The following is a 25,626-nucleotide window of genomic DNA, read 5'->3' as shown; positions in this document are numbered from 1 at the left end:
ACATACAAGCTTTTTCTTTTCTCTCTTTCAATTATCTTTTTTCAGCTCTATAGCATCTTGTGAGAAGGTTATATACATACACACACACACACACACACATACAAGCTTTTCCTTTTCTCTCTTTCAATTATCTTTTTTCAGCTCTATAGCATCTTGTGAGAAGGTTATATACATACACACACACATACATACATAGCTATACACAAGCTCTATAGCCCCCCCCACAGCAGCGGTACACACACACACACGTACGCACACACGAGACTTACGGTTGCCAACTTGCGGAAACAACCAGGAAGTTGCATTCAATTTCTTCCTTCCAAGGCTGGGGATGCAAAGGGTAAGGCTGAGTACAGGGCCGCCTTATGACATGCTGGGGGAGCCTTTGAGAGCGGCAAGGCAGGGACAAAGGGAGGGTAAAACAGGGGCAAAGGGAGCATATTACAGGGGGCTTATTAGGCAAAGGGGCAAAGGGCCAGAAAACAAGGGCAAAGGGAGCATATTACAGGGAGATTATTACTTGAGAGCATTGCAAAGGGAGGGCAGTGCAGAGGGAGGGCAGGGAGAGGAGATAAAAGGGAGGAAAGGGGTTCAATTAAGGGAGGATTCTGACTTGAGGGGTGCAAAGGGAGAGGACAAAGGGAGCATAGTACAGGGAGATCATTACTTGAGAGCAGAGTAAAGGGAGGGCAGGGAGAGGAGATAAAAGGGAGGAAAGGGGTTCAATTAAGGGAGGATTCTGACTTGAGGGGTGCAAAGGGAGCATACTACAGGGAGATTATTACTTGAGAGCAGAGTAAAGGGAGGGCAGGGAGAGGAGATAAAAGGGAGGAAAGGGGTTCAATCAAGGGAGGATTCTGACTTGGGAGCAACACAGGGAGGGGAGGGCATTTATAGAGGGGTTCAAAATACAGGAAATACAACCAAAGGGAGCTTATTAGGGGGGGTTCAAAATACGATAATACAGCATAAGGGAGGGTTCAAAATACATAACACTGGAAGCCAATGATATGTGTCACCAGGATACACCACACCAACTCAGCACCAAGATACATAAGCAATACATAATAACAGGTACTAGCTATGTGTGATGGAGTTTAATGGAGGATGGGAAAGAAAGTATATTAACGGGGGAAACTGTGGAAGATTTTAGGATTTGAACGTTGTGGCCTAAGAGAAGGGAGAGCATTAGGCAAGGACGTAATCAAAGAAGGAAAATGATATAGAAAGTAGTAATATATAGACTAGTATGAGGAAAATAGGATTGTTAAGCAAAAAAATATAGCTAGGAGGATTTTGAAATATACTTGTCGTTGGGGTCAAAAGTTTAGATATGAAAAATTTAATACAGAACTTGATTTTAAAAAGAGAGAATGTGGTCCAAAATATAGCCTGGTGAACTTTGAAACACTCGTCGTTGGGGTCAAAAGTTTAGATATGAAAAATTTAATACAGAACTTGATTTTAAAAAGAGAGAATGTGGTCCAAAATATAGCCTGGTGAACTTTGAAACACTCGTCGTTGGGGTCAAAAGTTTAGATATGAAAAATTTAATACAGAACTTGATTTTAAAAAGAGAGAATGAGGTCCAATATATAGCCTGGTAAACTTTGAAACACACTCATCGTTGGACCCAAAAGTTTAGATATGAAAAATTTAATACCGAACTTGATTTTAAAAAGAGAGATTGTGGTCCAAAATATAGCCTGGTAAACTTTGAAACACACTTGTCGTTGGACCCAAAAGTTTAGATATGAAAAATTTAATACAGAACTTGATTTTAAAAAGAGAGAATGTGGTCCAAAATATAGCCTGGTAAACTTTGAAACACACTTGTTGTTGGGTTCAAAAGTTTAGACATGAAAAATTAAATACAGAACTTGATTTTAAAAAGAGAGAATGTGGTCCAAAATATAGCCTGGTGAACTTTGAAACACTCGTCGTTGGGGTCAAAAGTTTAGATGTGAAAAATTTAATACAGAACTTGATTTTAAAAAGAGAGAATGTGGTCCAAAATATAGCCTGGTAAACTTTGAAACACACTCATCATTGGACCCAAAAGTTTAGACATGAAAAGTTTAATACAGAACTTGATGTAAAAAAAGAAAATGTGGTCTACAGGTTGAAAAAGAAAGACAAGGCGAAGCGAGTTGACACAAACCACTTAAGGAAATAAATAAATAAAATATCTAGGTAATAAAAAACAGAATTAAATGTTAACAAAATCACTTTCAACAATAATGAAGGGAGCTGAAAGGGAGATAAGGGAGAGTTCAAAATACATAGAGGAGGATGAAGAGGGAGATTAACTTAAAGGGTGAATAAACAGCATAGGTTCAACAGTACAAAGGGAGGGTGAAAGAGAGATAAGGGAGGGTTCAACAATGCAGAGAAAGGGTGAAGGGTGATGAGCGATCGAACACTACACATACTTAGGGAGAAAGGGTGTAGAGGAAGGGTTCAAAATACATACTTCCAGGGTGAATAAGGGATTGAAATACAGGGTGAAGGGTGCCAGGGAGGGTTCAAATCCATACTCATAAGCTTAAAGGGAGAGCAAGGGAGGGTTCAGAATACATAGGGTGATTATGTGGGATCAAAATACATACTTAAGGGTGAATAAGGGATCGAAATACAGGGTGATAGGGTGCCAGGGAGGGTTCAAATCCATACTCAGAAGGGGATCAAGGGAGGGTTCAGGGAGATTATAAGGGTTCGGAATACATACTTACAGGGGGAATATGGGATCGAAATACAGGGTGAAGGGTGCCAGGGAGGGTTCAAATCCATACTCAGAAGGGGATCAAGGGAGGGTTCAGGGAGACTTTAAGGGTTCAAAATACATACTTGCAGGGTGAATAAGGGATCGAAATACAGGGTGAAAGGGTGCCAGGGAGGGTTCAAATCCATACTCAGAAGGGGATCAAGGGAGGGTTCAGGGAGATTATAAGGGTTCGGAATGCATACTTACAGGGTGAATATGGGATCGAAATACAGGGTGATAGGGTGCCAGGGAGGGTTCAAATCCATACTCAGAAGGGGATCAAGGGAGGGTTCAAGGAGACTTTGAGGGTTCGAAATACATACTTGCAGGGTGAATAAGGGATCGAAATACAGGGTGAAAGGGTGCCAGGGAGGGTTCAAATCCATACTCGAGGGAGGGTTCAAGATACATAGAGTGATTATAGGGGTTCAAAATACATACCACACACTTGAAGCCGCACTCAGGGGGGGGAGGGGGGGTATGGAAGGGGGTTCAAAGTGCGTTCAAAGCCATACACAGGGAGGTTCAAACTGGCCTTTTGTGGGGTTTAATTCTATGGGTCATCCACTCCTGTCTATGTATGGAATGTATATATATATTTTTTTTATTATTATTATTTTTTTCCCCCTCGAATTTCTTCCATAATTTCTGCCTCTTCTTATTTTTCTTAATTTTCTTTCTCTCTCCTTCTCCTGTTTCCCCATTTCCTATTTCTTCTCCTTCTTATCTATCTTTCCTTCTCTTTTGGTTCTTCCTATTTCTCTCTCTCTCTCTCTCTCTCTCTCTCTCTCTCTCTCTCTCTCTCTCATTTTCTGTATTTTTGTATTTATTCTCATTTTCTTTCTTTCTCTGTCTTTCTATTTCCCATTTCTTCCTTTTTCCTAGTTTTCTCTTCTGTTTCTTCCCTTCCTTCCATTATTTTCAGGTCCTTTTCTTTCCCTTCCTTCCTTCCTTCCTTCCCTTCCCTTCCTTTCCTTTCCCTTCCTTCCCTTCTCTTTCCTTTCTTCCTATCTCATTCTCTTCCCTTCCTTCCTTCCTTTCCTTTCCTTTCCTTCCTTTCCTTTCCCTTTCCTTTCCCTTCCTTCCTTCCTGCCCTTCTCTTTCCTTTCTTCCTATCTCATTCTCTTCCCTTCCTTCCTTCCCTTTCCTTTCCCTTCCTTCCTTCCTTCCTTCCCTTTCCCTTCCTTCCTTCCTTCTCTTCCCTTCCCTTCCCTTCCCTTTCCTTTCCTTTCCTTTCCTTTCCTTCCCTTCCCTTCTCTTCTGCTCCCTTCTCTTCCCTTCTATTACCTCTCCTTCCATTCCCTTCCCTTCTCTTTCCTTTCCTTTCCTTTCCTTCCCTTCTCTTCCCTTCTATTACCTCTCCTTCCATTCCCTTCCCTTCTGTTCCCTTCCTTCCCTTCCCTTCCCTTACCTTTCCACACACAGGACAGGAGGAATGACCACACTGAGAAAGGGGTATTGCATCCTGTTTAAAAGAAGGGCTGGGAGGGGGTGGCAACATACCAACATACACCCACACACACACACATACCCACACATACGCCTGAAAATATAAGACTGCATGGTTATACAGGCCAACATATGAGGCTCACACATATACATAACCCCTGCAAATATATATCTGAAAAAGGAAGATGGTGTGATTAATATATACAGAATAATACATGAATCTATGGAGTATACTTAAGATTAAATTTGTATACATTAACTTTAGGCTATAGGCTCGGCACACATCATGCAGCTTACGTCTATCCCAGCAGCTCAAGGCGTGATATCTATACGTACATTGCGTGTGGGCTAAGATTATGATGACCTGGAGCCGTGTCGTAGAATATTTTGTTTTTATGCCGTTCTTTGTCATTTCCAGCGGCGAATTTGCGGGTAATAAGGATCGAAATTTTGTGCGTGTCCCCGAAAGTGGATTGCACGAGGAAAAGCGGATCTGGAAATGTCGTTTTGCGTGGATGGATTGAAAATAGACTCGATGGATCTTTTTTAAATTCTGACGGGTATTTATTTACATTGGGTAGTTTGTGAATGGTCCAATTTTATCATTAACATTTTCTTTTGTATACGAAATGACAAAGACGCATAAAAATAAAAATATCACATACAGGCTCCGTTTGCTGTCTATATATAAGTTTCTGAGGCTGTCTAGGGCTGTCTAAGGCTCTATATATGAGGCTAAGTAAGGCTGGATAAGGCTAGGCTATGGACAGACCCTTGGTGGAGGAGAAAGAGGAGGAAGAAGAGGAGGAAAAGGCTGACGGAAAGATTGACAAAAAGCGGAGTGAGAAGTTGACTAAAAGGCTTGAAATAAAGGCTGACAAGAGGCTGATATTGACATTTTCAGGCTGACGAAACTCCTGACACAAAGGCTGACGGAAAGATTGACTAAAAGGCTTGAATTAAAGGCTGACAAGAGGCTGATATTGACATTTTCTGGCTGACGAAACTCCTGACAAAATGCTGACGGAAATATTGACACAAAAGCGGAGTGAGAAGTTGACTAAAAGGCTTGAATTAAAGGCTGACAAGAGGCTGACATTGACATTTTCAGGCTGACAAAATGCTGAGCGACAAATTATGAAGAAAACTTGAATTGAGGGCTGACAAAAAATGCTGACATTGACCTTTCCCGGCTGACGAAACTCTGGAAAAATGCTGACAATATTGGCTGACAGATAGGCTGACTAAATACCTGACTACCATTGACCAAGCTGACAGAATTAAAGGGAAAACTCAACACTGACATAAGGCTGACTGACGGAGCGGCTGACAACATTAACTGACAAAAACCGGCTTGCTGTCTTACCTTCATGTTCCTCGTTAGCTGTGTGTGTTAGTGGGCACTCGACACGCACACAAACGCAAACACACACACCTGTACGCCCTCACACACACACGCACACACGTTAGGCAACACTACAGCAATGGCGAAACACACAAACACACGAACACACACACAGAAAAGCGGACAAATAAAGTAAAAAAAAAAGCTTTGGCTACGAAAACACACGCAAAACAGGAGGAGGAGGAGGAGGAGGAGGAGGAGGAGGAGGAGAAGCATAGGCTGTAGTAGGAATAATTATACAGCAAACACACACACACACACACACACACACACACACATACATACAGATAAGCAAGCAGGATTTTTCGTCCACACACACACACACATATACGCACATTATACATACACACAAGTTACACACACACACACACACACGCGCACACAAGGACATTAGGATGAACGGCACATCATATCAACAGTTTATTAATTTCTTAACAAAAAATTCCATGACATCACAGTATAAAGGACATGATAGCGGAGGGCGGGAGGTCAGGAGCAAACAGGAGTGCCACATTTGACCCTTATAGCAAGCGCCGCAGAGGGTCATACACAGCGCCGACCTGACCCAGCGTAGAGGAAGGTCAGGGCTTTGATTTGACCCTATGCAAGCCCTCGGTACTCGTCTAGGGTTGTGGGAATTGATGGTTTTGTGGCGGCATTGGGGTCGAGGGTCGTGTGGTATTTCCTGGTGCTTCTGGCGAGGTTTTGGGTGTTGAAACGGAGGTGGAGGAGGTGGAGGAGGTGGAGGTGGTGGTGGTAGGTAGCCTGGGTGTATGTGGTGTTATTATTAATCTCTTGTTGTGTTTCGATGGGTGTTGAAGGCTCGGTTTTTGTTAAGTTTTTTTTTTTTTTTTGTTTTTTAAAGTTTTTTTGTTTTTTTTTTAAAGTTTTGAATTTTTATTTTTGAGTTTTTGCGCTTTATTTTCCGCTGAACTTATGTGTTTATATGTAGAATTTTAATGGGTTTTGAATGTGTATGTAGAGAATTTTAATGGGTTTTGAATGTATATGTATAGAATTTTAATGGGTTCTGAATGTGTATGTATAGAATTTTAATGGGTTCTGAATGTGTATGTATAGAATTTTAATGGGTTTTGAATGTGTATGTATAGAATTTTAATGGGTTTTGAATGTGTATGTATAGAATTTTAATGGGTTCTGAATGTGTATGTATAGAATTTTAATGGGTTCTGAATGTGTATGTATAGAATTTTAATGGGTTCTGAATGTGTATGTATAGAATTTTAATGGGTTCTGAATGTGTATGTATAGAATTTTAATGGGTTCTGAATGTGTATGTATAGAATTTTAATGGGTTCTGAATGTGTATGTATAGAATTTTAATGGGTTCTGAATGTGTATGTATAGAATTTTAATGGGTTCTGAATGTATATGTATAGAATTTTAATGGGTTCTGAATTTATATGTATAGAATTTTAATGGGTTCTGAATGTGTATGTATAGAATTTTAATGGGTTCTGAATTTATATGTATAGAATTTTAATGGGTTCTGAATGTATATGTATAGAATTTTAATGGGTTCTGAATGTATATGTATAGAATTTTAATGGGTTTTGAATGTGTATGTATAGAATTTTAATGGGTTTTGAATGTGTATGTATAGAATTTTAATGGGTTTTGAATGTGTATGTATAGAATTTTAATGGGTTCTGAATGTATATGTATAGAATTTTAATGGGTTCTGAATGTATATGTATAGAATTTTAATGGGTTCTGAATGTATATGTATAGAATTTTAATGGGTTCTGAATGTATATGTATAGAATTTTAATGGGTTCTGAATGTGTATGTCTGATTCTAATAGGTTCTGAGGCCTTGTATGTAGAATTCCAATGAGTTCTGAATGTATATGTATAGAATTTTAATGGGTTCTGAATGTATATGTATAGAATTCTAATGGGTTCTGAATGAATATATAAAGATTTCTAATAAGTCTTGAATGTGTATGTCTGATTCTAATAGGTTCTGATGCCCTATAGGAAGAATCAAAATAAGTTCCGAGGGTCTAAACAGAATCCTAACCTATCTATATGACCCCAAGAGGTACACAGGTGACTCAGGTAGGTAACGAGCCTTCAACACCAATGGAAACGCAACACACCAGGGCAGGGAGGTAGGGAGGGACAGGGTGTTGCATAGGTTTGGTTATTTACGTCCGGAACACTCACGGCAACACACACCTCGCACTCTGCAACACTGGGCAGACGCAACACACAGACACACAGACAAGCGGATTGACGGAGAGACAGACATACCATCGCGCCAGGCTGCCTTGTTTTGTGTTATGGGTTGTGTTACGGGTTGGGTCTGTCTTTGTTTTTCTTTCAAACGCGATTTAACAGCGACTAATAAAATATCCAAGAAAAAACATCTAGGGTCAATCTTTTTAGTGTACATCTCCGATATATTGTTATGGGGGTGTGTGTGTCAGCTACGCAGGGGGGTCTGACGAGTGGGGGCTGCGGGGGCTTAACACTAGCAGCCCTGTAGCCTAGTCAGTCCCTGCTTAGCCTGTACACACACACACACGCACACACTAACGTACAAACCCACACACACATGGAGTCGGTTAGGAAATGCCATGAGAGCGAGATGGTGAGAAAAACAAAACCAGGAGAAAAATGTGAGAGATCGGAAACTGGGAACTCTTGCGGAGGGAAATGGGACGAACGGAAACTGCGAGGAGGGAGGGAAACGATAGATCTAGATGCGGAATAGAGAAAAACGATGAAAGGAAGAAGAAGGGACGATGGGATGAGGGTGATGAAGGGGTGAAGGGGACGAGACATCTAGCTATATATGGAAAAATAGATGTGCTTGTATACTCACACAGTACTCGGGATTGAGGACTGGTGTGGTGATGGTGGTGGTGGAGTGTGTGGGAGGAGGAGGAGGAGGAGGAGGAGGAGGAGGAGGAGGAGGAGGAGGAGGAGGAGGAGGAGGAGGAGGAGGAGGAGGAGGAGGGGTGAGCAAAACAAGAAAATGGCAGGGAAGGGAAGGAAAGGGAAGGGAAGGGAAGGAAAGGGAAAGGAAGGGAAGGGAAGGGAAGGGAAGGAAAGGGAAAGGAAGGGAAGGGAAGGGAAGGGAAGGGAAGGGAAGGGAAGGGAAGGGAATGGAAAGGAAGGGAAAAGGGAAAAGACGGAAGGGGCGAGGGTTGTCCACTCTTCCACTTGACATCATTGTCCTCCATTGGGTTCTGGCGGCCTCGGTGGTGGTGGTTGTGGTTGTGGTGGTGATGGTGGTGGTGGTGATGGTGATGATACAATGACCCTTTCCAAAAATACAAATACTGCTTCTTTTGGCCTCGAGAGAGATGATATGTGTTTACGAGGAAGGCACGAGGAGGAGGAGGAGGAGGAGGAGGGGGAGGAGGAGGAGGAGGAGGGGTATAATGGCACTTTGTAATACTGTTTGGAAGTATTGGAAGATCTTGAAGAGGAGGAGGAGGAGGAGGAGGAGGAGGAGGGAAGGGAAGGTTAGGAAGGAGGAGAAGGAAAGGAAAAGAAAATGAAGAAAAGGAGGAAGAAGAAGAAGAAGAAGAAGAAGAAGAAGAAGAAGAAATAAGGATAGAGAAAAATGAGAATGACAGGAGGAGGAGGAGGAGGAGGAGGAGGAGGAGAAGAAGAAGAAGAAGAAGAAATAAGGATAGAGAAAAATGAGAATGACAGGAGGAGGAGGAGGAAGAAGAAGAAGAAGAAGAAAGAAAAATTAGGAGTAAGAAAAATAAAAAGAAATGAATAGAAAGAAGAGGAGGAGGAGGAGGAGGAGGAGGAGGAAGAGGAAGAAGAGGAAGAAGACCCTAACACTCTTCGTAATACTAACCCACAAGTCCTCGGAAAAAAACAAGAAAGAAAACAACAACTTACAATGACAATGATCCGAGGGCTTGTGAGAGAAATGACTGTGATAAATCTCGAATATATATAATGATGATGATGATGATGATGATGAAGGAGAGGTCACAAAAGCTATTATTATTATTATTATTATTACTATCATTAACCAAGCTCAGGCAATGAATAAGGGAGGAGGAGGAGGAGGAGGAGGATCGTAGAAAAAAAAAAAGTTGAAAAAAACATAGATATGGTCCCACACATCTGTTTGTTTGTTTGTTTCAGTCCATCGCAGAAAAAAAACACATGCTCGGAGGTCAGTTTTTTTTTTGGGGGGGTGCGGGTCAGAGCGGGTCAGGGCGGAGGAAATGGAGGGAAAAAGGGAGGGGAGGGGGAGGGAGAACAGATAGGTTAACGTATATCATTCATATATTACTTTCGTCAATGCTTTTACTGCAAGGAAATTTGGGGGTGGCGAGGGGGGTGGGTGGGGGTAGGAAAGGGTATGGGGTGGGAGGTAGTGAAGGGGAGGAGGGGGGGGGATAGAGGAGGGGAGGTCAACACATACAGCATTCACTTAATATATATCCTCAAAGTCTCGTAAGTTCATTCCGTTAAAGTCACATTCCATTTTCTTTTTCCTGTTTTCTTCGTTTTCTTTCTGTTTTCTTTTCTTCACTTGGTCGGAAAATGATAACTTGTGTGGGGAACGGAAGGGAGGAAGAAGGAGGAAGAGGAAGAAGAGGAGGAGGAGGAGGAGGAAGAAGAAGGGTAAAGAAACAAATCTGGCCCATCGCTGCTACACGGTAAAGCCACAAATTTGTCCCATCACTGCTACACGGTAAAGCCACAAATTTGTCCCATCGCTGCTACACGGTAAAGCCACAAATTTGTCCCATCGCTGCTACACGGTGAAGCCACAAATTTGTCCCGTCACTGCTACTGGGTTAAGAGAAAAATGTCCAAGGGGGAAAAAAAAAAGGAATAGGGGAGGTTGATGATACTAAAATACAGGAAAAAGAAAAAAAAAGAAGGAAAATAAGGAAAGAAGGAGAAAGGGCGGGATAGCATAGAAGGAAAACAACAGATGGGATATTAACCCGTGTGCTTGGGCTACGGGAAAGACGAGAAGTGGCCGAGAAACGACAAAATTACGCTGCATTTTGAGACTAAGAAAAGAGCATGGAGCGTACATCAGAGCACTCCTCCGATACCCATAAAGCCATTAAAAATATCTACTTTTACTCAAACTTCATTATTTTTGGGTGGTGTTTCTTAAAAATTAAACAGTCTCGTGACGCGTGGCATCTACCTGAGAGTCGCTTGTTGTCTACTTTAGAGAATTTGACAAGTGATTACTGTGTGGGTAGCTAATTCAGTCTGCCATGACCTTACAGCACCACCCATGACAAATAAGCACACTGCAAGATCACTCACCCACCACAATGACCCGGGGCATACATGGTGGGTTGCGCAATGCCGCCACCGCCTACAATTAGCTCGAATTAGGTGTCTTATGGTGAGCCCGTTTTAGGGTCCACCATACCACAGCCACGACTCAGGAAAGCCCTGGTTAAGAGGGTAAACTAACCTAACTCTAAAATGAAGTAAACACAGGGTAGAGGGAAAGAAAACATGTAAACAAGGGTAAAGAAAGGGAGGGGGAGGGGTATATCGAGGGAGGGTAAACTAACCTAACTCTAAAATGAAGTAAAAACAGAGTAGAGGGAAAGAAAACATATGTAAACAAGGGTAAAGAAAGGGAGGGGGAGGGGTGTACTGAGGCAGGGTAAACTAACCTAACTCTAAAATGAAGTAAAAACAGAGTAGAGGGAAAGAAAACATATGTAAACAAGGGTAAAGAACGGGAGGGGGAGGGGTATATCGAGGAGGGTAACCTAACTAACCTAACTCTAAAATGAAGTAAAAACAGAGTAGAGGGAAAGAAAACATATGTAAACAAGGGTAAAGAAAGGGAGGGGGAGGGGTATACTGAGGCAGGGTAAACTAACCTAACTCTAAAATGAAGTAAAAACGGGATAGAAGCCTAACTTTTAAAACAGGGTAGAAGGGAAAGAAAACATATGTAAACAAGGGTAAAGAAAGGGAGGGGGAGGGGTGTACTGAGGCAGGGTAAACTAACCTAACTCTAAATTGAAGTAAAAACGGGATAGAAGCCTAACTTTTAAAACAGGGTAGAAGGGAAAGAAAACATATGTAAACAAGGCAAAAGAAAGGGAGGGGGAGGGGTATACTGAGGCAGGGTAAACTAACCTAACTCAAAAAGTAAAAACGGGATAGAAGCCTAACTTTTAAAACAGGATAGAAGGGAAAGAAAACATATGTAAACAAGGGTAAAGAAAGGGAGGGGGAGGGGTGTACTGAGGCAGGGTAAACTAACCTAACTCTAAATTGAAGTAAAAACGGGATAGAAGCCTAACTTTTAAAACAGGATAGAAGGGAAAGAAAACGTATGTAAACAAGGGTAAAGAAAGGGAGGGGGAGGGGTGTACTGAGGCAGGGTAAACTAACCTAACTCAAAAAGTAAAAACGGGGTAAATGCCTAACTTTTAAAACAGGATAGAAGGGAAAGAAAACGTATGTAAACAAGGGTAATGAAAGGGAGGGGGAGGGGTGTACTGAGGCAGGGTAAACTAACCTAACTCTAAAATGAAGTAGAAATGGGATAGAAGCCTAACTTTTAAAACAGGGTAGAAGGGAAAGAAAACGTATGTAAACAAGGGTAAAGAAAGGGAGGGGGAGGGGTATATCGAGGCAGGGTAAACTAACCTAACTCAAAAAGTAAAAACGGGGTAGAAGCCTAACTTTTAAAACAGGATAGAAGGGAAAGAAAACATGTAGACAAGGGTAAAGAAAGGGAGGGGGAGGGGTGTACCGAGGCAGGGTAAACTAACCTAACCCAACATTACCGCACCACCTATTGCACCACCGAGATAAATATATAAATACAAATAAAATATAAACAGATAAAGAACTTAATTGACAACATTCACGGCATTCACGTTTTCTTATATTATTTTATTTTTACTCATTTACAAACTTCAACTTTTTAACTTATACTAAAAAAACAAAGCCACTGAGGGGGACGAGAGGGAAGGGGAGGGGAGATATGGGGTGGGGGGGGGGAAATAGGGAAGAAAAATAGGGAGAAAAGCCAATGGGATAAAAATAAATACAGGGAAAAAGTTGGAAAGTTTCGTTTAGTGGGCGCAACATCTGTGGTCATATGCCGGAGAGAGACAGAAGGGGAAGGAATTATAGGAGAAGGGAACAGACCCCAGGAGACGGGACACAACCCAACATCTGTGGTCATATGCCGGAGAGAGACAGAAGGGGAAGGAGTTATAGGAGAAGGGAACAGACCCCAGGAGACAGGACACAACCCAACATCTGTGGTCATATGCCGGAGAGAGACAGAAGGGGAAGGAATTATAGGAGAAGGGAACAGACCCCAGGAGACGGGACACAACCCAACATCTGTGGTCATATGCCGGAGAGAGACAGAAGGGGAAGGAATTATAGGAGAAGGGAACAGACCCCAGGAGACGGGACACAACCCAACATCTGTGGTCATATGCCGGAGAGAGACAGAAGGGGAAGGAATTATAGGAGAAGGGACACAACCCAACATCTGTGGTCATATGCCGGAGAGAGACAGAAGGGGAAGGAATTATAGGAGAAGGGAACAGACCCCAGGAGACGGGACACAACCCAACATCTGTGGTCATATGCCGGAGAGAGACAGAAGGGGAAGGAATTATAGGAGAAGGGAACAGACCCCAGGAGACGGGACACAACCCCCAATTAATACCTGGTACCCATTCACTGCTGGGTGGACAGGGGCGTAGGGCATCGGAAAAGCCCCCCAAATTTTTCCACTCCGCCCGGGAATCGAACCCGGGCTCTCTCGGTTGTAAGCCAAGTGATATAAAGGGAAAATGGGGAAAAAAGATACTGAGGAGAATTTTAATGGGGAAAAAAATTGAAAAAATAGGAAGAAATAGGAAGAAAAATGGGAAATGGGAAAATAGGAAAAATAGGGAAATAGGAAAAAATGGGGAAAATAAGCCACTGTCGGGAAAGCACAGATTTAGGGCTAATGGGGAAATTGGAGAAGGGGGAGAATGGGGGTTGTTTTAATACCCTGTTGTAATTGGGAAATGGGGGGAGGGGGGGTACAGAGGGGGGAAAGGGGGGTACAGAGGGGGGGTATAGTATAAATAGGGTATAAATAAACATAAATAATGGGGAAATTGGGGAAAAAATGGGGACTTTTTTATGATGGTCGAATTTTTTTTTATTATTATTATTATTTTTTTTTTTTTGGAGTAATTTTAAAAAGGCACAGATTGAATTTTTTTTTTCTTAATTTTCTTTTCCTTGGTCACTGTTTTTTTTTTGTTTTTTTTTTCCCTTCTGAAGCGTCGGCAATGTCCTGTCCGAGCCGCGCTGGTCCGTTCGTTCGTCCGTTTGTTTTCCTCTACTCAACGTTCTGTGAGTTTGTTTGTTTGTTTGTTTGTTTGTTTGTTTCACACTCATAATTTTTTTTTCTTTTCCTCTTTTCCGTGAGAGTAAGAAAAACAGCGATGGTGGTACGCACACAAAACGCACACACGCACACACTCATATATACACACACACGCACACACACATATATAATCTCAATATACACACACACACACACACATATACACACACACACACACCACAAACCAGCGTATATATCTGTATTTACAATCATTATACATGTGCGCGCGTGTGTCTGTGTGTGTACGTATTTATGTACACACACACACACACACACACACATCATCGCAAATCAAGATGTGTGTGTGTGTGTGTGTGTGTGTGTGTGTCACCTCACCCCATTCTCCCCCCATTAAAAACACTACTACAGGGCTTATGTACACCCCACACGCGCACACAAGCACACACACACACACACACATACGCACACACGTGGCAGCGACAGCAACAGCAGGGTAACAGCTGAGCCTCAAGAAAGCAATCGTCTCTCTCTCTCTCTCTCTCTCTCTCATCTGATTTTCTTTAATTTTTCTCTCTCTTCTCTTTTTCTGTACATGGGAAAGGGTGGGGGGGAGGGGGATTGTTTTGGGGGGTAGGGAAGGGGGGAGGGGGGGTCCTATCTCTCTCTCTCTCTCTCTCTCTCTCTGACAATTTTTCCATAACTTAGGGAAAGGAGGTGAAGGAGAAGGAGGAGGAGGAGGAGGAGGAGGAGGAGGAAGGAGGAGGAGGAGGAAGGAGGAGGAGGAAGGAGTCAATACTGAATGTCAATAATAAATAAATAAATAATAAATAGATTGATAAATATAAACAAGGAAGGAGAAGAAGAAGAAGAAGAAGAAGAAGAAGAAGAAGGAGGAGGATAGTAGTAGTAGTAGTAGTAGTAGTAGTAGTAGTAGTAGTAGTAGTTAAAATTTATCATAAGAAAATTAAAAGAAAAAATTGACAATATCATAAAATTTAGCTAAAGGAGGAGGAGGAGGAGGAGGAGGAGGGTAGTAGTAGTAGTAGTAGTAGTAGTAGTAGTAGTAGTAGTAGTAGTAGTAGTAGTAACACTGGCATCAAGGGAACCATACATAAAATCCCCCCCAAAAAACATTAAAAAAAATCAACCCAATCACTCAACCAGGCACTCAACCACACCATCACTCAAATCAGTATAAACCACACACATGGAGGCGGGCGGAGGGCGGGCGGGCGGGAGCGGAAGGGGTGGAGTCGGGCGGAGGGAGGGCGGAGAACACAGGTAAACTCAGAGGTCACACGCTTAAAAAGGGTCTGCCCGGAGGTATGCAAAGTACCCAGCCCAGGCAAGGATTATCCATTGGCAGCCTGAGAGGGGGGAGCGCTCACCATCAGTGTAGTTGCGGGCCAGGAACTTGAGGCTCTCGTCAAGGAGGAGGACCGGCAGGGATATCTTCATTACGGCAAACCACTGATTCCATGTGAGAGGCATAACCTGGAACACAGTCTGCAAGGCCGCCCCCACCACACACACGCACCCACGCACGCACACACATGCCGAGATGGTACATGTGTGTGTGTGAGTGTGTGTGTGTGTGTGTGTGTGATATGGGGCTGTGTTAGTTTGGGGTCTTGGGTTCCTCTCTCTCTCTCACACACACACAAACACACATCTCATAAACATATCTTATACTAATATATTTTTTAATACACACACACACACACACACATCCTTTGCAGACACACACACACACACACACACACACACACCCATACATATTCCACAATTCTGCACCCCATCCACAGTCCCTTCCACCTCCTTTCGCACCCCTTCCGTAAACATACACACCCCTACACCCCTTCCAGTACCCTCTCATATCCTTCCCACACACCCAGACACACACATACCTCCCTCTCCCTCTCCCCTCATATCCTTCCCATACACCCACACACACATACCTCCCTCTCCCTCATATACCCTTACCCCCCCCCTCCCGTACACAGAGGCAGGTTTTACTCACGCCAAGGATATCAACGTAGAGGATGATGAAGTGAAGAGTCATGGAGAGGGCCATAGCCGCCAGCAGCCAGAAGTTGACCCACGGAGGCATCACAAGCAAGGATTGATTCTCGGACAAGCTGGGGACGAGAGGGGAAAGTGTGTTGGTGGGTGGTGGAGGCGGGGAGGAGGAGGTGGATGAATGGAAGTGTTGATAGATGATGTGTGTGTGGGAGAGAGAGAGAGAGAGAGAGAGAGAGAGAGAGAGAGAGAGAGAGAGAGAGAGAGAGAGAGAGAGAGAGAGAGAGAGAGAGAGAGAGAGAGAGAGAGAGAGAGAGAGAGAGAGAGAGAGAGGGAATGGAGCGAAGAGGAAAGAGAGGAAAGAAGGAGAGGGAGAGAGAGAGAGAGGGAATGGAGCGAAGAGGAAAGAGAGAAAAGGAGGAGAGGGAGAGAGGGAGAGAAAGACAGGGAGAGAGAGAGAGAGAGGGAATGGAGAGAAAAGGAGGAGAGGGAGAGAAGAGAGAAACAGAAGAGGGATGGAGATGGAGTGGTTCTCGGACAAGCTTGAGAAGAGGTGGAGGGTCAGGCCAGGGTGGTGGAGGGGAGGGCGGGGCTGTCACCTGTTGAGGGCGTTGAGCATCTCGATGGTGACCAGCACGGACAGCGCCATGGTCATGGGCGCCGGGTGGCTGAAGATGCCGCAGTCCAGGCCCTCGAAGTTCTCTGGGTCGCCAAGGCAGGACAGGTGGTGGGACAGCTGGTAGTAGTTCAGCTGGGGGCCGGTGGGGTCGTACATGAACCACCAGGAGGCGGCGAACACTGTGGCGGCGCCCACGTAGCCGCCGATGGCCATGTAGCGGAAGAACAGCCAGCCGGAGATGAGGGACTCGTCGGCTTTCCTGGGGGGCTTGTCCATGATGTCCAGGTCAGGGGGGTTGAAGCCCAGGGCCGTGGCGGGCAGGCCGTCAGTCACCAGGTTGACCCAGAGCAGCTGTACGGGGATGAGCGCCTCGGGCAGGCCCAGGGCGGCCGTCAGGAAGATGGACACCACCTCGCCGATGTTTGAGGAGATGAGGTAACGGATGAACTGCTTCATGTTGTTGTAGATGGCCCGGCCCTCCTCCACGGCCGCCACGATGGACGAGAAGTTGTCGTCGGCCAGCACCATCTCGGAGGCGGACTTGGCCACAGCTGTGCCGGAGCCCATGGCAATGCCGATCTCGGCCTTCTTGAGGGCCGGGGCGTCATTCACGCCATCACCAGTCATGGCGGAGATCTCGTTCTTGTTCTGCAGGTACTCCACGATCTTGGACTTGTGGAACGGCTCCACGCGGGAGAAGAGGCGGGCTCGCATGCAAGCCTCCTGCTGCTCCGCCGGGGACAGCTCGTCAAACTCCCGGCCGGAGTAGGACAGGCCGGTGGTGTCCTCAGTCTCGTTGAACACGCCGATGCGGCGGCAGATGGCCTCGGCCGTGGCCTTGTTGTCGCCGGTGATGACGATGACGCGGATGCCAGCGGCGCGGCACAGCTGGATGGAGTCCTTGACCTCAGTCCTGGGGGGGTCCAGCATGCCCACCACGCCCACGAAGGTCATGTTGACCTCATAGGTGTAGAACTTGTTGGATTCGCCCAGGTCCATGTCCTCGGGCTTCTGTGGGGCGTCAATGGTGGCCAGGGCCAGGCAGCGCAGGGTGTCGCGGCCGCAGCCGTAGTCGCGGGTGACGGACAGGATCTTCTCCTTCACGCCCGGCGTGAGGGGCACCTTCTGGGTGCCCACGCGCACGTGTGTGCAGCGGTCCAGCACGCCCTCGGGCGCACCCTTGCAGAACATCTTGGGCCCGGAGGCGCCCAGGCGGGTGGTCTTGAGGGGCGTGCAGTAGGAGGACATGGACTTGCGGTCGCGGGAGAACTCCAGCGTGAACTCCTTCTTCCACTTGGTCTCCATGTCCTGGCGCGACACGATGGCAGCGGAGCGGCGGTCCAGGCCCACCTTGGCCACGCTGTAGGGGTTGATCTTCTCGCCCAGCACGATGAGGGCCGTCTCCGTGGCCTCGCCCACCTTCTCAAACATGTTCTTGAACTCGTTGAAGTCGATGGAGGAGTCGTTGCACATGAAGGAGATGGTGGCCAGCTCCTGCAGGCCCTCGAAGTCCGCGCCCTTCACCTTGCCGCCCTTCAGGAACACGTCGCCGATGGGCTCGTAGGTGGACCCGGTGATCTCAAACTCCAGCAGGTTGCAGTCGTTGCCCTCGACCTTGTCCATGATGAACATGCGGGAGACAGACATCATGTTGGTGGTGAGCGTGCCGGTCTTGTCGGAGCAGATGACGGAGGTGCAGCCCAGGGTCTCCACGGAGGGCAGGGAGCGCACGATGGCGTTCTTCTTGGCCATGCGGCGCGTGCCCAGGGCCAGGCAGGTGGTGATGACGGCCGGCAGGCCCTCGGGGATGGCGGCCACGGCCAGGGCCACGGCGATCTTGAAGTAGTAGATGGCGCCCTTGATCCAGGAGCCGCCGTGGGCAGGGTCGTTGAAGTGGCCGATGTTGATGGCCCACACGGCCACGCAGATGATGGAGATCACCTTGGACAGCTGCTCGCCAAACTCGTCAAGCTTCTGCTGCAGCGGAGTCTTGATCTCCTCGGTCTCAGCCATCTGGGTGCGGATCTTGCCTGGAACACACAAACACACACACACACACATTAATCACACTTGTATCCGCCAGTACTGAGTGTCTGGCCAGGAACGCAGCGCACCAGACTTGGATTTATTTATTGATTTATTTCTGCATGAGAGGACATGGCTCAAGGGCAACAAAAAGAGTACTAAAAATAAATAAAAGCCCGCTACTCGCCGCTCCCATAATAGATAGAAGTAAACCGAAGCCAAAATAGAGGTCAATTTTGGGTGTCGAGTGTCCTGATACATCCCGACACTTGTGAGTCTTCTCCGGTTGGTGTTTCCCAGGATTCATTTTTATCTCTCAAGTGCGGCATTCAGTAAAACAGGGGCAGTAAGTAGCAGGCTTTTATTTTCATTATTATTATTTTTTTTTAAGCCCTTCTCTCCATTGCTATATAAAAAAAAATATCAAGAACAGTTACATTTTCACAGGCTCATTAACAGAAGGGAAGGGACAGGGGTTGGAAAGGAAGGGGAAGGTTTAAAGGGAAGGGTTGGAAAGGAAAGGAAGGGGAACATACGAACATACGAACATACAAAGGAAAGTTGTAAAGTTTTGTTTAGTCGGCGCAACATCTGTGGTCATATGCCGGAGAGAGACAGAAGGGGAAGGAAAGTTGTAAAGTTTTGTTTAGTGGGCGCGACATCTGTGGTCACATGCCGGAGAGAGACAGAAGGGGAAGGAAAGTTGTAAAGTTTTGTTTAGTCGGCGCAACATCTGTGGTCATATGCCGGAGAGAGACAGAAGGGGAAGGAAAGTTGTAAAGTTTTGTTTAGTCGGCGCAACATCTGTGGTCATATGCCGGAGAGAGACAGAAGGGGAAGGAAAGTTGTAAAGTTTTGTTTAGTGGGCGCGACATCTGTGGTCACATGCCGGAGAGAGACAGAAGGGGAAGGAAAGTTGTAAAGTTTTGTTTAGTGGGCGCGACATCTGTGGTCACATGCCGGAGAGAGACAGAAGGGGAAGGAAAGTTGAAAAGTTTTGTTTAGTCGGCGCAACATCTGTGGTCACATGCCGGAGAGAGACAGAAGGGGAAGGAATTATAGGAGAAGGGAACAGACCCCAGGAGACGGGACACAACCCAACATCTGTGGTCACATGCCGGAGAGAGACAGAAGGGGAAGGAATTATAGGAGAAGGGAACAGACCCCAGGAGACGGGACACAACCCAACATCTGTGGTCATATGCCGGAGAGAGACAGAAGGGGAAGGAATTATAGGAGAAGGGAACAGACTCCACGAGATGGGACACAACCCAACATCTGTGGTCATATGCCGGAGAGAGACAGAAGGGGAAGGAATTATAGGTGAAGGGAACAGACCCCAGGAGACGGGACACAACCCAACATCTGTGGTCATATGCCGGAGAGAGACAGAAGGGGAAGGAATTATAGGAGAAGGGAACAGACCCCAGGAGACGGGACACAACCCAACATCTGTGGTCATATGCCGGAGAGAGACAGAAGGGAAGGAATTATAGGTGAAGGAACAGACCCCAGGAGACGGGACACAACCCAACATCTGTGGTCATATGCCGGAGAGAGACAGAAGGGGAAGGAATTATAGGAGAAGGGAACAGACCCCAGGAGACGGGACACAACCCAACATCTGTGGTCATATGCCGGAGTGAGACAGAAGGGGAAGGAATTATAGGAGAAGGGAACAGACCCCAGGAGACGGGACACAACCCAACATCTGTGGTCATATGCCGGAGAGAGACAGAAGGGGAAGGAATTATAGGAGAAGGGAACAGACCCCAGGAGACGGGACACAACCCAACATCTGTGGTCATATGCCGGAGAGAGACAGAAGGGGAAGGAATTATAGGAGAAGGGAACAGACCCCAGGAGACGATGTTAGGTAAGGTAAGGTTAGGTTAGGTAAGGCAAGGCAAGGTTAGGTAAGGTAAGGTAGATTAGATTAGGTTAGGTTAGGTAAGGCAAGGTAAGGTTAGGTTAGGTTAGGTTAGGTTAGGTAAGGTTAGGTTAGGTTAGGTTAGGTTAGGTAAGGTTAGGTTAGGTTAGGTTAGGTTAGGTAAGGCAAGGTAAGGTTAGGTTAGGTTAGGTAAGGTTAGGTTAGGTTAGGTTAGGTGTGTGTGTGTGTGTGTGTGTGTGTGTGTGTGTGTGTGTGAGGCTTACCGATAGCAGTGGCCAGACCAGTGCCAATCACAACACCACGAGCCTTGCCAGCAGCGACATTGGTTCCAGAGAAGAGAATGTTCTTCTTGTCCTGCAGGGAAAGGAGGGACAGGTCAATGAGTGCTCAGGTGACGGAACACTGCACAGGTAAATACTTCCACCTGTGCGTCCAAGAAGGATATATTACTTGCATTTACTAACCAGGCAGTGCAATGTATTTAATAAGTTGTGGACCAAAATATTACAGTTACCCTTTTACTGATGCGACTTAAAGACTTTTCTATGGAGAGGAAGGAAGAGAGAACGGAAGATGAAGGGAAAGACTGAAAGATAGGGAGAGGAGAGGAGAGAGGAAAGGAGGAAGGAAAGAAGGAAGGAAGAGAGAACGGAAGATGAAGGGAAAGACTGAAAGATAGGGAGAGGAGAGGAGAGAGAGAGGAAAGGAGGAAGGAAAGAAGGAAGGGAGAGAGAATGGAAGATGAAGGGAGAGACTGAAAGATAGGGAGAGGAGGGGAGAGAGAGAGGAAAGGAGGAAGGAAAGAAGGAAGGGAGAGAGAACGGAAGATGAAGGGAGAGACTGAAAGATAGGGAGAGGAGAGGAGAGAGAGAGGAAGGGAGGAAAGAAGGAAGGGAGAGAGAGTGAAAGGAGAAATGAAAGATGGAGGGATGGAGAGGAAGGAAGGGAGAGAGAATAGAATAGATTAGTTTCCCCATAAATAACAACAACAATAACAAGGTGATGTAATACCCTGGTCCACAATTTATAGGAGAGCCGGGCACCACAGACACAACACAGGGGATCAGTTCTGCATTATTTTGGGCACCATTCAAGAACTTAGAGTCATATACTACTTAATTTTGCAGCCCAAGAACACATATATTGGCAAGGCTTTCATAGGGGTTGTGGGCATTTCCAGGGGTAGCTTAATAACCCTGGTGGTAGTGTGACCCTTCCTCTGTACCACGAACCTAAGCAACACACATTTGGCAAGGCTTTCATAGGGGTTGTGGGCATTTCCATGGGTAGTTTTATGACCCTGGTGGTAGAGTGACCCTTCCTCTGTACCGTGAACCTAAGAAACACACATTTGGCAAGGCTTTCATAGGGGTTGTGGGCATTTCCAGGAGTAGTTTTATGACCCTGGTGGTAGTGTGACCCTTCCTCTGTACCATGAACCTAAGCAACACACATTTGGCAAGGCTTTCATAGGGGTTGTGGGCATTTCCAGGGGTAGTTTTATGGCCCTGGTGGTAGAGTGACCCTTCCTCTGTACCATGAACCTAAGAAGCCCATATTTGACAAAGCTTTCATCGGAGTTGTGGGCATTTCCATGGGTAGTTTTATGACCCTGGTGGTAGAGTGACCCTTCCTCTGTACCATGAACCTAAGCAACACACATTTGACAAGGCTTTCATAGGGGTTGTGGGCATTTCCAGGGGTAGTTTTATGACCCTGGTGGTAGTATGACCCTTCCTCTGTACCACGAAGAAACTAGAGATGGTCTTAAACGCCTTGATGAAGCAAAACTGATAACCTCGCTTGCATTTCCGTTTCCCAGCTCACAAAACATACACATAGCTTGCCCCACACACATAACAGGGAGATACATATTTAAACTAGATCGGCATACAGGTGAAAGGCAGGCAGGTGAGACATGCAAAAATACCTGTGGGAATTAACGAGATGGAAGGGGTGGTGATGGCGGTGGTGCGGGGGTGTAACGAGCAATTGAGTGCATCTAACGTACAAATATACATACATACATAGGGTGCTTGTATACATGAGTTCACATACACACACATACATATACATGCTCAAGCAATACACATCATAGGCTTGCTTGCTGGCTGGCGAGGTATGTATGTATGTATGTGTGTGTGTGTGTGTGTGTGTGTGTGTGTGTGTGTGTGTGTAGTATCAAAAAAATATACATAATAAGCATTCATAGTAATTGATTTTGTGTTATTTTAGGCATAACTGTTTTTTTTTTATATATGGGTTAAGGAATACACAATGCTATTTATAGGTCATTCAAATTTATTTTATGCAACTATGAATGTGATTTAGGTAAAGTAGAAAATGGTAGTAGTAGTAGTAGTAGTAGTAATAGTAGTAGTAGTAGTAGTAGTAGTAGTAGAAATTGGAATAGAAGAAGTAGTAATGGAAAAGTAGGAATAGTATTGGTAGTAGTAGTAGTAGTAGTAATAGTAGTAGTAATAGTAGTAGTAGTAGTAGTAATAGTAGTAGTAGTAGTAGTAGTAGTAGTAGTAGTAGTAGTAGTAGTAGTAGTAGTAGTAGTAGTAGTAGTAGTAGTAGTAGTAGTAGTAGTAGTAGTAGTAGTAGTAGTAGTAGTAGTAGTAGTAGTAATATCACCAGAACTAATTCATACAATATACATAACTTCAGCTTAGCCAGACTGTCTCCACTAGTTAATGCATCCATGAATACTCTTTATTTAGGCTGTGTATTACCAAGTGTGTGTTTCATGCATACACGCACACACACACACACACACACGCACACACAGGCTAGCGTATGTGTGGCAAGAATATACATTATACTTATGCTTTCTCTAGTGTTGGGAGGAGGAGGAGGAGGAGGAGGAGGAGGAGGAGGAAGAGGAGGAGGATGAAGAGAAACAGAGATACAAATATACACACACACACACAAACCTCATTCTCTCTCTCTCTCTCTCTCTCTAACAAGGAAAACAGAAGAGGTATTGTTAGGTGTGTGTGTGTGTGTGTGTGTGTGTGTGTGTGTGTGTGTGTGTGTGTGTGTGTGTGTGAAAAAAAAGGACGAAAAGAGAAGAGAGTAAGGTAAGGTCAGGTAAGGTAAGGTAAGGTTAGGTTAGGTAAAGTAAGGTAAGGTTAGGTTAGGTTAGGTTAGATTAGGTTAGGTAAGGTAAGGTTAGGTAAGGTCAGGTAAGGTAAGGTAAGGTTAGGTAAGGTAAGGTAAGGTAAGGTTAGGTAAGGTTAGGTAAGGTAAGGTAAGGTAAGGTAAGGTTAGGTTAGGTTAGGTAAGGTAAGGTAAGGTAAGGTTAGGTAAGGTTAGGTAAGGTAAGGTAAGGTAAGGTAAGGTCAGGTTGGATTAGGTTAGGTTAGGCAAGGTAGCAGTAGTAGTAGTAGTAGTAGTAGTAGTATAAGAAGTAGCTGAAATAAGTAGTAATATAATTGTAGTAGTAGTAGTAGTAGTAGTAGTATAAGAAGTAGTTGAAATAAGTAGTAATATAATTGTAGTAGTAGTAGTAGCTGTAGTAGTAGTAGTAGTAGTAGTAGTAGTAGCAGTAGTAGTAGTAGTATAAGAAGTAGTTGAAATAAGTAGTAATATAATTGTAGTAGTAGTAGTAGTAGTAGTAGTAAATTTAAGGTAAGGTAAGGTAAGGTAAGGTATTGTAAGGTAAGGCAAGGTCAGGTAAGGCTCGTTAGTGGGTTAGTTACCTGTATAATGGCACGCGCAATGCTCCCGCCATCCTTGCCTGCGTGCTTGCAATATAACAGTCACGGGTATTGAAAACGCACACACACTCACATACGCACACACACACACACACGTATATTAGACTTATTAACTATTATTTTCCTTATATATATCTTTATTTATTTATGTCTATGCACTTTTTTTTTTTTTGTCTGATTTTGATGTGAGGTTAAGTTAGGTTAGGTTAGGGTAGGTTCATTAGGGTAGGGAAGGTTATGATGTGTTAGGGAAGGCTAGGGCAAGTTAGGGTAAGTTCTGTTAAGTTAGGGTAGGTTAGGTTAGGTTAGGTTTGTCTGAGGTTAAGTTAGGGTAAGCTACATCAACTTAGGGAAGGATAGGGCAACTTAGGGTATGTTCCATTAAGTTAGGGAAGGTTAGGTTTGTCTGAGGGTAAGTTAGGGTAAGCTACATCAACTTAGGGAAGGATAGGGCAACTTAGGGTATGTTCCATTAAGTTTGGTAAGGTTAGGTTAGGTTAGGTTAGGTTAGGGTAGGAAAGGCTAGGGCAAGTTAGGGTAGGTTGGGTTAGGTTAGGTTTGTCTGAGGGTAAGTTAGGGTAAGCTACATCAACTTAGGGAAGGATAGGGCAACTTAGGGTATGTTCCATTAAGTTTGGTAAGGTTAGGTTAAGTTAGGTTAGGTTAGGGTAAGTTACGGTTAGGTAAGGCTAGGTTAAGTTAGGTAAGGTTAGGTTAGGTTAAGTTACATTTAAGTTAGGGAAGGTCAGGGCAAGTTACAATAAGTTAGGAAAAGTTATGTCAAGTTAGGGAAAGGTTACGCTAACTTAGGAAAGATGATGGTAACTTTAATGGTAAGTTAGGTAAGGTCAGGTAAGGTCAGATAAGGTCATGAATGAATGTTATATATCACAATACAGGCACAGAAAAAGCTGGGTTGAATTATACCTTGTTAAACTTATATCTGAACTTTGCTTGACCTTAAGTTCTTTTCATCTCTGCGTATATAGATTATTTTTTTTGTCATTTACCGCCATTTATCATTATTATCATTATTATTTTTGGTTACCTCTTCAAATAGTGCAATACGAGAATGATCATTAGGGCCGGATTCTTAAACACTCCGGCGCCCAGGCACACATATTTGACAAGGGTTTCGTAGGAGTTTCGGGCATTTCCAGGGGTAGTTTATTGACCCTAGTGGTAGTTTGACCCTCCCTCTGTGGCATGAACCTAGAACAACACTCATTACAGCCCGACTGCAATACGAGAATGATCATTAGGGCCAGATTCTTAAACACTCCGGCGCCCAGGCACACATATTTGACAAGGCTTTCATAGGAGTTTCGGGCATTTCCAGGGGTAGTTTATTGACCCTAGTGGTAGTTT

The 25,626-nt window shown here is 44.8% G+C and overlaps 1 protein-coding gene and 2 long non-coding RNA genes across 7 annotated transcripts in view; 1 reads left to right on the top strand and 2 right to left on the bottom strand.

Annotated features, from left to right (window-relative positions):
• Positions 1–178: 178 nt before the first annotated feature.
• LOC126987285 (calcium-transporting ATPase sarcoplasmic/endoplasmic reticulum type-like) overlaps positions 179–25,626 on the bottom strand; it is a 65,783-nt gene continuing 40,335 nt past the window's right edge. For 2 of the 3 annotated variants that reach the window (XM_050844137.1, XM_050844138.1), the window contains exons 7-10: positions 20,800–20,890; positions 16,601–18,650; positions 16,003–16,120; positions 12,491–15,488 (exon numbers count right to left, since the gene is read on the bottom strand). In XM_050844137.1, the coding sequence (XP_050700094.1) occupies positions 15,285–15,488; positions 16,003–16,120; positions 16,601–18,650; positions 20,800–20,890 (2,463 nt within the window). In that variant the 3' untranslated portion in view covers positions 12,491–15,284. Of the gene's footprint in view, positions 326–12,490; positions 15,489–16,002; positions 16,121–16,600; positions 18,651–20,799; positions 20,891–25,626 lie in introns of those variants that run through there. The other variant, XM_050844139.1, reaches the window with a different exon arrangement.
• Positions 332–5,882, top strand: LOC126987289 (uncharacterized). 3 transcript variants are annotated; one of them, XR_007740639.1, is made up of 2 exons: positions 332–2,766; positions 3,126–5,882. It is a non-coding gene; the product is annotated as an uncharacterized LOC126987289 (long non-coding RNA). The 3 variants fall into 3 exon arrangements; XR_007740638.1 differs by having other exon boundaries at positions 3,006–5,882; XR_007740637.1 differs by having other exon boundaries at positions 2,886–5,882.
• On the bottom strand, positions 6,956–11,356 carry LOC126987291 (uncharacterized). Its single transcript, XR_007740641.1, has 2 exons — positions 11,167–11,356; positions 6,956–11,063 (listed from the first exon to the last, which is right to left on the bottom strand). It is a non-coding gene; the product is annotated as an uncharacterized LOC126987291 (long non-coding RNA).

This window comes from Eriocheir sinensis, chromosome 64 (assembly GCF_024679095.1).
Source record: "Eriocheir sinensis breed Jianghai 21 chromosome 64, ASM2467909v1, whole genome shotgun sequence".
In the NCBI taxonomy this organism is placed as follows: domain Eukaryota; kingdom Metazoa; phylum Arthropoda; class Malacostraca; order Decapoda; family Varunidae; genus Eriocheir; species Eriocheir sinensis.
The sequence above is the reverse complement of the archived record's forward strand: the minus strand, read 5'-3'. Positions and strand labels throughout refer to the sequence as shown.